This window comes from Thunnus maccoyii, chromosome 16 (genome assembly GCF_910596095.1).
Source record: "Thunnus maccoyii chromosome 16, fThuMac1.1, whole genome shotgun sequence".
Taxonomy (NCBI): Eukaryota; Metazoa; Chordata; class Actinopteri; order Scombriformes; family Scombridae; genus Thunnus; species Thunnus maccoyii.
This window is the reverse complement of record NC_056548.1, coordinates 1,936,713-1,950,586: the sequence shown is the minus strand read 5'-3', so window position 1 is coordinate 1,950,586 and position 13,874 is coordinate 1,936,713. Positions and strand designations below refer to the sequence as shown.

General features: G+C 40.6%; 1 protein-coding gene across 1 annotated transcript in view; it reads left to right on the top strand.

The window, feature by feature from the left end:
- prkd1 (protein kinase D1) overlaps positions 1-13,874 on the top strand; it is a 55,749-nt gene that overhangs the window by 30,347 nt on the left and 11,528 nt on the right. Inside the window, exons 9-17 of the mRNA XM_042388384.1 lie at positions 143-266; positions 1,488-1,565; positions 2,494-2,661; positions 3,247-3,358; positions 5,009-5,061; positions 10,229-10,301; positions 10,610-10,716; positions 11,175-11,336; positions 12,879-12,977. Coding sequence (XP_042244318.1) covers positions 143-266; positions 1,488-1,565; positions 2,494-2,661; positions 3,247-3,358; positions 5,009-5,061; positions 10,229-10,301; positions 10,610-10,716; positions 11,175-11,336; positions 12,879-12,977 — 976 coding nt within the window. The remainder of the gene's footprint in view (positions 1-142; positions 267-1,487; positions 1,566-2,493; positions 2,662-3,246; positions 3,359-5,008; positions 5,062-10,228; positions 10,302-10,609; positions 10,717-11,174; positions 11,337-12,878; positions 12,978-13,874) is intronic.

Sequence of the window (13,874 nt, the reverse complement as noted above, 5' to 3'; positions counted from 1 at the left end):
TAGACACACACACACTAACACACACACACACAGTAACACACACACACATAGACACACACACACTAACACACACACACACAGTAACACACACACACACGTAGACACACAGATCTGAGGTTGTGCTTTGCCCCGCCCCCCGCAGCCCGTCGACCAGTAACAACATCCCTCTGATGCGGGTCGTCCAGTCCGTCAAACACACCAAGAGGAAGAGCAGCAACGTGATGAAGGAGGGATGGATGGTGCACTACACCAGCAAGGACACTCTGGTACCCGTCTGTCTGCTTACCTGTCTGTCTGTCTGCTCACCTGTCTGTCTGTCTGTCTGCTCACCTGTCTGTCTGTCTGCTCACCTGTCTGTCTGTCAGTCTGTTCACCTGTCTGTCTGCTCACCTGTCTGTCTGTCTGTCTGTCTGTTCACCTGTCTGTCTGCTCACCTGTCTGTCTGTCTGTCTGTCTGTCTGTCTGTTCACCTGTCTGTCTGTCAGTCTGCTCACCTGTCTGTCTGTCTGTCTGTCTGTTCACCTGTCTGTCTGTCTGTCTGCTCACCTGTCTGTCTGTCTGTCTGCTCACCTGTCTGTCTGTCTGTCTGTCTGTCTGTTCACCTGTCTGTCTGTCTGTCTGCTCACCTGTCTGTCTGTCTGTCTGTTCACCTGTCTGTCTGTCAGTCTGCTCACCTGTCTGTCTGTCTGTCTGTCTGTTCACCTGTCTGTCTGTCTGTCTGCTCACCTGTCTGTCTGTCTGCTCACCTGTCTGTCTGTCTGTCTGTCTGTCTGTTCACCTGTCTGTCTGTCTGTCTGCTCACCTGTCTGTCTGTCTGTCTGTCTGCTCACCTGTCTGTCTGTCTGTCTGTTCACCTGTCTGTCTGTTCACCTGTCTGTCTGTCTGTCTGCTCACCTGTCTGTCTGTCTGTCTGTCTGTTTACCTAATCTACCATTTTTGTTGGATTCTGCCATTTTATTACTTTTTTAATTCATTGATTAGTTTGATATAAATTAAGTTCTTTTTTTTGTTATTTAGTTTTGTTTCCTTCCTTAAAATCTTTTGATTCAGACTAAAAAAAGAATAGAACAAAAGTCTCTGTTTACATTATACATCAAACAACTGTACTGCTAACCTGTTATATACACACACACACACACACACACACACACACATATATATATATATATATATAAATATATATATATACATACATACAAACAAGTAAATAGAAGTACAAGGTTTATGCTGTTTTTCTGCCACATGCAAATTTCAGACAAAACAAGCAAAATGAAGACCTTGATCAAGATGAATGTGATCTGTGTGTTGAGTGATGTCAGCACTTCTCTGCTTCGTAACTGACTCGTCTTCTCTTTCCTCATCTTTTATCCTCCTCTGGACACTAATTTTCTTTCTTTTCTCTCTCTCTCTCTTTCTCTAATTCATTTTTCTGTCACTCTCTCCATCTCTTCACAACCTGCCGTCTCATCTCCATCTCTGTGTTTCAGAGGAAGAGACATTACTGGCGGCTGGACAGTAAATGCATCACGCTGTTTCAGAACGACACAGGAAGTAAATACTACAAGGTAAGACAAGCTGGTCTCTGTGTATTTGGAGTTTTTGCTCATTTTTTTTACGTTTCCTTTGTTGTTGTGTAAAACATGCAGCTCTGAAATCATCACTAAACAAATTTAAGTGTCTTTGCATGAGTTCAAACTACTATTGAACTGAACAGATGTCTGTTCTTGAAGTTTAACGCTGAGACAGCAGGAGACACTGTGATAGTACAGGTACAGGAAAAACAGAACAAGCTCATAACGAGCTCAAGATGCTTCTTTTTGATCCATCACAAAGGTAGTGACTAGTTTCTGTTTGTGCTACTAATTTAAACCAATTTAGCATAAATTAAAGGTACAAGTTACAGTATGTGTGCAGATTAAAGACACAGTTACAGACTAATGTCAGTGAAAGGAATACACATTCAGATGGATATCAATCTCATGTCTGTGTGTTAGCCTAGCTTAGCATAAAGACTGGAAGCAAAGGGAAACTGCTAGCCTGGATATAATATGTTCTGTATATGGATACACAGTTATTTGTCAAGAAATTGTATTTGGAGTTCAGATTTGTATTTTTGCAGCTATAAATTGTAGGTGTACAAAAATTGACATTTATTTATTTGACAGTCTGAGATCAGATTTTTAAGGTTGCTGCTGTCAGAAGATTGTGAGTTTGTTTTAATATGACTGGAGTATATTTGACATGTTGTGGTTTAACTGTAGTCTGACTCAGCATCACGTCAGATTGTCTGTTGCTCCACATTTTTACTTTCTGTTCATAGTAGAGTTACACAAAGTAACGCTGCCTTTCTGTCTTCCTGTCAGCATTGATGAGGACACGGTCGTCTGGACAGATATGAGCATGAAAGACGCAGCTTCTGTTCATGCAGAAAGAAAGATTACAACATGCTCGACTTTTTCTAAGAGATTACTGAGATGTTCTTCTTGTCTACAGGAGATCCCTCTGTCAGAGATTTTATCTCTGGAACCTGCTCAGACCTTCTCTCTGCTTCCCGATGGAGCCAATCCCCACTGCTTCGAGATCACCACGGCCTCGCTGGTTTACTACGTTGGAGAGAATCTGCAGAGATCTGATTCATCTGTGACGGGCAGCAGCGTTCTGGTGAGACGGATTTACTGTCACATGATTTTTTTCATTCTGGAAACGCTCTGAAGGTGTTTTCAGGATTTTATACGACTCCTTAAACATCTGGAAGAAAAAATAGTCCATCAGCTGCACGATATATAAAACTACCGGCTGGTTTCAGATCAGCGGGGTGGGGGCGGGATCTTGCACTGACTGGTTTTACTGGCTGGTTTCAGATCAGCGGGGTGGGGGCGGGATCTTGCACTGACTGGTTTTACTGGCTGGTTTCAGATCAGCGGGGTGGGGGGGGGATCTTGTACTGACTGGTTTTACTGGCTGGTTTCAGATCAGCGGGGTGGGGGCGGGATCTTGCACTGACTGGTTTTACTGGCTGGTTTCAGATCAGCGGGGTGGGGGCGGGATCTTGCACTGACTGGTTTTACTGGCTGGTTTCAGATCAGCGGGGTGGGGGCGGGATCTTGTACTGACTGGTTTTACTGGCTGGTTTCAGATCAGCGGGGTGGGGGCGGGATCTTGTACTGACTGGTTTTACTGGCTGGTTTCAGATCAGCGGGGTGGGGGCGGGATCTTGCACTGACTGGTTTTACTGGCTGGTTTCAGATCAGCGGGGTGGGGCAGGATGTGTCTCGGATGTGGGAGATGGCCATCCAGCACGCTCTGATGCCGGCCGTCTCTACGGGAATTTCTCACAGTTCTCACCGCAGCGGACACAGTAAGACCCTGAACACATCACACTTGGTAAAGAACCACTTTAACATTTTTGGTAAATATATTAGTAATAAAAATAATAATAAATGTTATTTGTGTAGCGCCTTTCATACATGAGATGCAGCAAAATATTTAAACAGTGATCACTTATTTATCATTTCATGATAATAAATTAATGATGACGACACAGCAGTTTACAGTGAGAAGGAAATATCACATTATGCTGATATTCGCTCATTTAGTCAAATGTTATTAGCATGAAGTTTTGTAATTTGAGGTATATAATGTGTTTTTTTCTGTGAAATGTAAAGTGTCAAGTCAGATATGGACTTTTTCTCTAATCTTTGATTTTTGCTGAAATATTGGATCATTTGAACATTTATTGAAATGAAAGCATGTGAGAAGTTTAGAGGGAAAAATCACTATTTGGTGGAGCTGTTAACAACTCATAGACATGTGAAATGTGACCCCGACTACACACTGCTTTTTGTAAGACGTCAAAAGCCAAAAAGGTTGGAAACCACTGGTTTCATCTTTAACAATGTGTTGTATTTTAAAAGCTTGTTATATTATCCATTGTGTCAAATCTTCATCTGAAAAATAACTAAAGCTGTTAAATAAATGTAGTGGAGTAGAAAGTACAATATTTCCCTCTGAAATGTAGAAAGTAGCATCACATGGAAATACTCAAGTAAAGTAGAAGTACTTGAATAAATGTTCTTAGTTAATTTCCAGCACTGGTAACAAATGCACAATTAAACATTTATTTCAAGTCAACTGTCAATAACAGGGATTTATATTCATTCATAAGTGAATGCAGATGTCAAGATTGGAAAACAGATGCAAACATGTTGCTTTAAATTATTATAAACTCTTTATTGATTAACACTGATCATCGTCACTGTGCGCAGACAGAAACATCACCTGTAGACACACAGTAGGAAGCAGGTTGTAGATTTTATTTTCTACAAAAAAGCAATCAAAGATCATCTCTTCAATCGCCTGATCGCTAATCGGCATGAGCCTACTTGTAGGAGAAAACACACAAGCTGACCAATCACAGTTCCTGTCATCTCTGCAGCTGCCTGTTTCTGAGGAGACGCACATCAGCTAGCTTTTAAGATACGCCTACACTTTAAACGGAAACAAAAGCTGGATGCTGTGTCTTCTCCTCAAAGTTAATATGAAGCTATAACAAGCTTCACTCTCTTTCCAGACGTTATTTTAGCTATTACAGAATCTATTTGGGATGAACATGGATGAATGTAAATGTCATTTTTAACAGTGTCCGTAACACATTTCCTGCTCAGGTATTCCTATAATCCTCCTGCAGGCTATCAGATCCCCTCAGAGCCGTCGACTCCCACACAAAACCCATCAGAGATATTTCAGACCTTCGCTGACGTCAAACTGATAGTGACTAACGCTGCTCTGACTCCGTGTTCACCTGTGGGGAGAGTACATAAAAATAATACTTTGTCCTAACTGCCGACAGTTTTATTGTTAAAACACAGAGTATATATATGTTTACATACACACATATACTCGGAGTTAAATTATCTTTATGAAGATGATTGGTTGTTTGTATCTTTTACTGTAATCATGATGTTTTCCTGCAGTTTTAACTCGGATCATGTTTGTGTCTCATCAACAGAGGAAATTTCCATCAGTATTTCTGTCTCCAACTGCCAGATCCAGGAGAATGTGGTGAGAAAACACACACACACACACACAAAACCTGCTTTATTCATATTTGACTTTCTATATAAAACCATCTGATTGTACAGATGTTGAACACATTTCCACAAACATGTTGAGCTTCGTTGACTTAAGTCTAAACGAACCAGGACGAGGTTTCCCACAAGCACCTTATAATGTGTCTGTCCTGGTTATTCATTGGGACAGTGTGCAGTATTTAAACATTAAAGATGCACTGCACTGGAGTTAGCTCGAAGCTAATTTGCATCCGCAGTCCCCCCACAATCAAAACATACAACAGCACAACAAACAGTACAAAGCAAAAAACACACAGACCACACCATACAAAATACAAAGCAACAGCACATCACATACACCCACAATGTTAATTAGAAATGAATAATGTAAACTTGTCAAATTAAAAGCAAGACTACCTGGGCTAATGAGAAGACCATAGATGGAGTTTAGACTCAGTGGTCACACAGCTGATTGGTCTTTAGTAGATTTTTTAATTTGGCCTTGAATGTATTGATTGAACTACAACTCTTCATATAATCAGGTAGGTTATCCCACTGAGTTGTGGCTTTCACAGAGAAATGCCCAAACGCAGTGGGACGAAATGGTACAATCTTGTATAAATATATTCTGGAGAATCAAATAGAATTTACTGACTTCCTTTTCACACAGAAATCACTAAAATCCAGATGAACACAGTAGGAAGGTCCTGAAGAAGCTCCGGTAACACTTTATTTTACAGGTCCCTTAATTTTATAGTAATTTTCTTAGTAATTTTCAGGTATTTAATGTTTAACTTTTAGGACATTTTACAGAAGGGTTGGTGCAATTTGGTACAAATTATAAGAAAAATCAGGGAAATTAATTTGGTTTAGTTGGTAAATACCATAGACTGTATAAAAATATGGACGGAGTTACCGTGACATCACTCGTTGGTTTCTGAAGAGGTTTTGAAGCTCAAAGTGAGCCGCTCCAGCCGTCGCCATCTTGGCAGTGCGTGACTCTGCCTAACTCCCAGCCAATCAAAAATGGGCAAAGAGGTGGGGCCGAATGGCTGAAACAAGCCACCTAGCGGCTGGCGGACCTGTCATTCAAAGCAGCCATGTCCTTCATTATGCATAACTTTACGGCTTAATAAAATGTAAACGGGTGAGTTATAAAAAAATTCACCCCCATACAGTTGTCATGAAAGAGGAAATTAGCTACAGAGACCAAAACCGTTGTTTGTACCAGGCTGTAAACATGTTTATTTCTGCTGTAAAGTTGGGCATTTTAACATGGGGGTCTACGGGGATTGACTCACTTTTGGGGCCTCAAGTGGCCATTCAAGGAACTGTAGTTTTTGGCTTCATTTTACAGCCCCGGAGGTTGCCGCTTGGTAAATACCTGCTCATTATATTTGGGTTCACATGTAGTTGTTTATTTGTAAAAATTCTTAATAATTTAGACTCTTAACAATTCTTTAACTGACAGAAATACTTATAGTTTTCAGTGTGTCAAACGATATATTAGCATATTAGATTATTTCCTAAAAACTCTATAATGAGCACATTTCTCATATATTATCAAATCACATAACCCTGTCACAGAAATGTCCTCAGAATTAACAGTTATTAACAGTTACACAGCAGCTACGTTTAGGAAATTAATGGAAAAATGCTTATATATTGTTTGACACACAAAACACTGAAAACTATTTTTTTCTGTCAGTTGAAGAATTATTAAGAGTCTATTTAAGATTTTTTTTCCAAATTAAAGAACTATGTATGAACCCAGATATAATGATTGGGTACTTCCTAAATTGTACCAAACTCTCTGTAAAATGTCCTAAAAATTAACCGTTAAATACCTGCAAATTACTCTGAAAATTTCAGTAAATTAGCATAAAATTAACCAACTGTAAAATGAAGCATTACAGAAGCTCCTATCTGCCCAAATACCAAGAAGACATTTTACATGGTTGTTAGTCCTTGATTCATTCTCTAGCTGTTGTTGATTTCACTCATCAACATCCCAGCAGCGCTCCTGCCTACGGGAGACATTTAGACGTGTAGCCGGATCACATTCCCACCACAAACAGTTCAGATCTGCACAAATGAATCGCACCAAACTAACCAGAGTCTCCTTCAACCAGACTGAACTACACAGGAAGGAAACACACTTAAGGCTAAGATGTTAGCGGTGTGTTGCTTCAGCCATCAGTCAATATAAGTTCACTTTATTAATGACGACACAGCTAAACAGTTCCAACCGCTGCCACTGAGACATGAAGTCTCAGTCTCAACTTCTCTCTAGAAATATTGAGTCAATCACTGTTTTCAACGTGTCATTATGGTCTCAATCTCTAAATTGAGGCCCTCTAATAAGTGTGCTGGAGGTCATTTTGGAAATTATCGCTCCGTTAATAACACTGAGTCGCACTATTGTCACAACATTCAGTGTTTCCAGAGCGTGAAAGGTGACATCCTGTACTCCTTATTTGAAAGCTTCTGGCTCCAAACAGAAAATATGGCGCCGACTATAAGCTGCAATTCTGAGCTTCAAACTGACTCCAATGAACTGATGGGTGACATCAAACCTCGCTACGACCAGCTTTATGTACAGTCTATGAGATTAAAGGTTTTTCAGACATCAAATACAACATCTCAGACTACGTCTACATTAAGCTAAATTCTAAAACGCTCTGAAACGTCGCTCTACTGCCACCAACTGTTTTGTCAGTGATATGACAGCGTTTCTACAAAGCTCTGTTTCCCCCCCGTACACACTACAATGCAAAACCAGCGTTTTCACATTTACACACTCTGGAAAAGCTCAATTTTATGGGAGAAATACGCCATTTTAGTCTGGACGGAGGCCAAAACGGAGAGAAAAAGATGTGTTTATGTAGCCAGATTAGTGTGGACATGGTCTCAGTTTATGACACTGTGAGACAGTCAAGTCAATTTTATTTATATAGTGCCAACAGAAGTTGTCTCATAGAGCAGGTCTAGACTACAGAGGTCCAATATTCCCCCGTGAGCAGCACTTGGTGACAGCGGCAAAGAAAAACTCCCCTTTAACGGGAAGAAACCTCGAGCAGAATCCGGCTGTAGGTGGGCGGCCACCTGCCTTGACCAGTTGGGTCGAGAGAGAGAAAGAAGGAGGGAGAGACGACTCGCGTTTGAAGACTCTGAGTCACAGGTTTTCTCCGAGCAGGTCGACGTGTATTAAAACACCAATTTATGCATTTACATCATACAGATTTACATGAGGCTCAAACGTCGGCAAACTCTCCTCATGCAAATGTAACTGCAGAGAACATGACGTCCCATTTCAATGCAGACATGCACTTCGCCGTCTCCAAGGTGAGCACGTCTTCAAGCACCACAAATGGAGATTACTGTGATTACTCACTCAGCCAAACGGTTTCCATAGTGATGGATGGTAATTAGGCAGTGAGCTGGGGGGGAAAAGAGGGGAGGGGGTTTATAATATTGTATTTCTATCCAACCTTTGGTTGAGGTGTGATATTAGGCTGTCAGCTAAGAGGGGAGAAAAAGGGAGATGTGATTGCAGACAAATGAAGGAAAAAATATTTAGCAGTTTTGGTGTCAAAGCTGTGGCAGATCGCTGACGCTGTGTAGTTACACTCGGCGAGGAGAACAGTAGGTCCTCCGCTAGAAAACCTTTCCTCAAAACCCCTCCAGCAGGTTGTTGAACCCACTTTCTGTCAACCTGTTTCGCCTTTTTCAAGCTCAGTTGTGGCAGCTTAACAATGTGTGACCTGAGACTTTCATACTGGAGACGTTTAGAACTTTCCGTCCAGGAGGGAGATAAAGTGACGGTCACAAAATGAATGATTCACTTGTTCATGTGAGATAGGAAGGTCTGGAAGTTTGGACGTAGTGAGCTGCTGTAGCTGCAGGCTAGCGCTAGTCAGTCACAGTAGAGTTGCAGTGTGGGAAGAGATATTTTGGGTGCCCTTGGTTACAGGAGTAAAAATCTCATTCATTTCTCTCATAGACTATATTAGTGACTCACCGTTCTCTCTTTTACGGTTTGGATCAACATGAAACTCTCCTGGTTGAGTCATCAGAACAAAAGATGAACAACTGTGTTAGAAAATATCTGATTCTTTGATAAAAAAAAAAAGTTGAAGCTACAAGACTGTGGACATAAACATTTGAATGTAGCAGTTAACTATGACTCCCAAAGTGCATTTTGGTAAGAAACATCCCATCAATAAGCTCAAAATTCTGTTACATGTGCCACTAATGGTGGGCAGAAGATAAAGATTCATCAATTATGGCGCCGTTTAGCGTCAAATTTGATAGTCTACCACTCTAACTGGCTTCTTTTCCATAGCAACAGCAGCCGAGGCTCATGGGTATTGTAGTATTTAGAGCTGTCCTCCAAAATGACGATGATGAGTTTCTACGTTCAGTAACATCGAGGAGATTGTTTCAATAAAACATTAAAATGGGAATACAAAATGAGGAAAAATAATCCGAAACCAGCGGCTCCTCACGCTTCTGAACTCTGTGGCAGTTTGTTCACTATCGTGCACCGTTTCCTTCAATAAAACCTTATTGAAGATTGAATCAGTGGTTCAGTTTCTTTTCAAATGTAAATCACTGAAAGCCAGGTGTGGAAGTTCTCTCCTCTCATTGGTCAGATGTGTCTGGGGGCGTGAGCGAGAACATAAACACAGGAAGAAGGTCCTGAAGAAGCTCCTATCTGCCCTTGGTTGTTAGTCCAGGTCGGACCTCGATTCATTCTCCGTCCAGCTGATAATTGTTGATTTCACTCATCGACATCCCAGCATGCAAAGCTGCTCCAGGCTACGGGAGCTGTTGAGCTCAAAGCTGCAGCCTTGCAGTCAGTTATATGGAGGTTGGATCATGTTTCCACCACAAATTAACCGCTCCAGCATTAGTCTAAAGAGTCTCTGTGTGGTCCGATTTCTGACCAAATCAGAAATCAGATCTGCCCAAACAAATCAAACCAAGGAGGAAAACCAAGCAGAGTCTCGTTGAACCAGACTGAACTACACAGATCTGAAAACACAGGTGTTGAGTCCACACCAGAGTTACACTTACAGGTTTCACACCAGTCTGAAAAAAAAAACAAACAAACTGGGAAAATCTTCTTTCAGCTGAACTACTGTTGTGTTTTTCAGGATATCAACTCTGTGTATCAGATCTTCCCGGATGAGGTTCTGGGCTCAGGACAGTTTGGCATCGTTTACGGAGGTAAAAACACAGCTGATCACTGGAAACATGATGTCTGCAGGCTCTGATGGAAGGAAGGGACACGGTTTCTATATCAAGTGTCCCTCAGATCTTGTTGCAGTTAGAGTTAGGGTGAAATTAGACGTTAAGCTAAAAATATTGTTGTTTTCTCCACTGAGACACGTATTAAAATGAGATACTTAAAATCAAGAGAGCCTCGCGACCCCCTGAGAAGCTTTGGCAACCCTTTGTGGGGTCGGGACCCCCAGGTTGGGAACCAATAAAATGTAACAGTGTTTATTGATGGTTTTTTGTGTGTTTGTCTGCAGGTAAACACAGGAAGTCCGGCCGAGACGTTGCCATCAAGATCATCGACAAACTCCGCTTCCCCACCAAACAGGAGAGCCAGCTGCGCAACGAGGTGGCCATCCTACAGGTACACACACACACACACACACACAAACACACAAACACACACACACAAACACACAAACACACACACACACACACACGCACACACACACACACACGCAGCAGCGGTGCTGCTCAGGAGCCTGTCGGCAATGAGTGAGACTTCCTGTCGTGAACGACTTCATTACCGTGGCAACACCGTAGGGGTGTGACATCCTATAATGTTCCAGCGCTGCTCAACCTGCAGAAGCTGCTGCAACACACACCTGCAGACAGACTCCTCCATCCTCCTCTGCGGGAGTCTTTAGATAAAACTTATGATTTGATTTGATTTAAATTCTTCAATTTCTTGAACGCTGCCAGTTTTATTTATTCATAAAATATATGTAGTCATCAAAACCTGTAAACTAAAGTATCTATACTGTTAATGATGATGATGATGATGATGATGATGATGATGACTCCTCATCCTCCTCCTCGCAGAGCCTGCACCACCCGGGCGTGGTCAACCTGGACTGCATGTTCGAGACACCGGAGCGAGTGTTCGTCGTCATGGAGAAGCTCCACGGAGACATGCTGGAGATGATCCTGTCCAGTGAGAAAGGACGACTGCCCGAGAGGATCACCAAGTTCCTGGTCACACAGGTGACACACACACACAGACACAGACACACACACACACACGCGCACACACACACACACACACACACACACACAGACACACACACACACACACACACAGACACACACACACACACACACACACACACACACACACACACTCTTAACTAAGCAACAGTTTTATTAATCTTGTCCATTATTGTTGTGTATTAGACTCCATACTTTGCATTATTGTGTTAATATTGTGACCACAGTATAAATAATAATTAATACCACCACTTATTTTTAATGCTTTTTATTTGGGCTCCAAATGCAGCCCAAAATTTTAACCAAACTTTCAGAAAATCTGCAAAAGAAAATGCAAATTCATGTTTGTTTCCATCCACTGCTGCTGTGTGAATATCAGCAGATAAACTAATCCTCCAGTCGGTGCCGTTAAACCGTCGCAGAAGAAGACACAACGAGATGATGTCATTAAAAGAGTCAAAGCTCAAACGATGGAAAACATGATGGAAATATGACATTTCTGTTAGTTTCATGTATTGATGTGAGGAAGGTTACAGTCTCCTCATCATCACTCCACACAGATCTGATGTTTTCAGCTCTTCAGTGACGTTTAAGTCACATGATTCATGTCCGTCATCAAGTCTGTTTATTTTGCATTTTGTTTTTATCAATGCACCAACAGTGTAAAAATACTTTTTTGCAAATGTGGATAAAAACAATCATGATTTTAAGGCTGCAAATAATGATTATTATCATCATCAATTAATCTGATGATTCGTCTTTTGATTAATCAATTAATTGTTTGGTTTATAAAATGTGTAAAATATATATATAATAGTGAAAAATGCCTTTTAAGATTCCCTAAAACCTAAGTTGATGTCTTCATTGGATTAAGAATCCAAAACCAAAACATATCAGTTTACTTTTCAAATTAGACAAAGAAAATCAATACAGAGACTTTTTGCTTGAAAAATGACTAAAACGATTATTTGATTATAAAAATAGCTGCTGTTAATTTTTAGATAAACATGATTAATTGTCTAAGTTTCTATTGATCTTTGTTGCATTTTCCTCTCAACTAACTTTGAATCAACATCTCATTTTAACAACATCAGTGTAAACATGTTTAGATCTACAAATAAATAAAACACTTCATACACAGCAGAATTATAATCGAAATAAGACGGACAAAATGATTAAACATTAAAAGCAAGTTAGAGGTAAATTCATATCTGAGTAGATTTTAATTAATTTAAGTTAGATTTTGTCTGTCCAAATTTGCTGCATCCAAATGGGACCATACAGTTGCCATGGCAACTGCCCATATTTTCCTGCATCAGGAGATTTAGATGACCCGCTGGCCTTTCCTCCAGTGTCTCATCAGGTCAAAACTTACATTTGTACACAAGAAACTTCCAGATTACATTTCTGCAGCCCAGAGGACGAACCTGTTAGAATCTAATGACCCCGTTTTTTATTTGTCAAATTAGATTTCTGTGTTGAAAAGATTTTTATGGTGAATTTGAACTGAATTATTTTCTGTCTGTGTGTCATCGTCAGATCCTGGTGGCTCTGCGTCATCTTCACTTCAAGAACATCGTCCACTGTGATCTGAAACCTGAAAACGTCCTGCTGGCGTCTGCAGATTCACTTCCACAGGTACAGTGTGTGTGTGTGTGTGTGTGTGTGTGTGTGTGTGTGTTTACTATAGTGCAGATATTGATTATATGATTTCTAGTAGTTATTTACAGTAAATATCAAATGTGGATCATGAGTGAGTCATTACTGCTTGAAGGCTGCATTTTATTCAAGGTATCAGTTTGTTCAAAAGAGCAACAAGACTCAGAGTGTAAGATTGATGATTAAGAAATAAAATCACATCATTCTGCACAGAGAAGCTCAAACATCCTACTGCAGGGACAAGAAGAAAAACATATTTTTAAGTTTTGATCGCAAGACAGCCAGGAGCCCCAGCTGACCTGAGGGACCTGGAGGTGGAATAAGGGGTCAGAAGGTCTGCGATACAGGAGGGGGGTCAGCCCATTTAGGGCTTTATACACAAACTTGAACTCATTTAACAATGCAGTGTATTTTAAAAGTTGATGTTATTATGTAAAACATTAATTTGAAAAGTAACTTAAGCTGTCAAATAAATGTAGGATAGTAAAAAGTAAAATATTTCCCTGTGAAATGTTGTGAAGTAGCAGTATCATGTAGGATAAAATGGAAATACTCAAGTACAAGTACCTCAAAAGTACAACACTTGCTCAAGTTCAGTACCTGAGTAAATGTCCACCAATGTCTAAAACACATTTTTCACATTAGGTGTGTTTCCATCCACCTGTTTTTATTTGCATTTTCAATTAGCGCATAAAAAAAAAACAGTGGAAACAGAAATCTTGAAATATCGCAAACATTTTTTACGCTTGGCTGAGGCTGAAAAGTTACTGCATCAACAAAAGCATGAAACAAAACCATCACGTTTTCCATCATTTGAGCTTTGACTGTTGCTCTTTTAATGACGTCATCTCGTTGTGTTCTCTTCTTCTTCTGCGA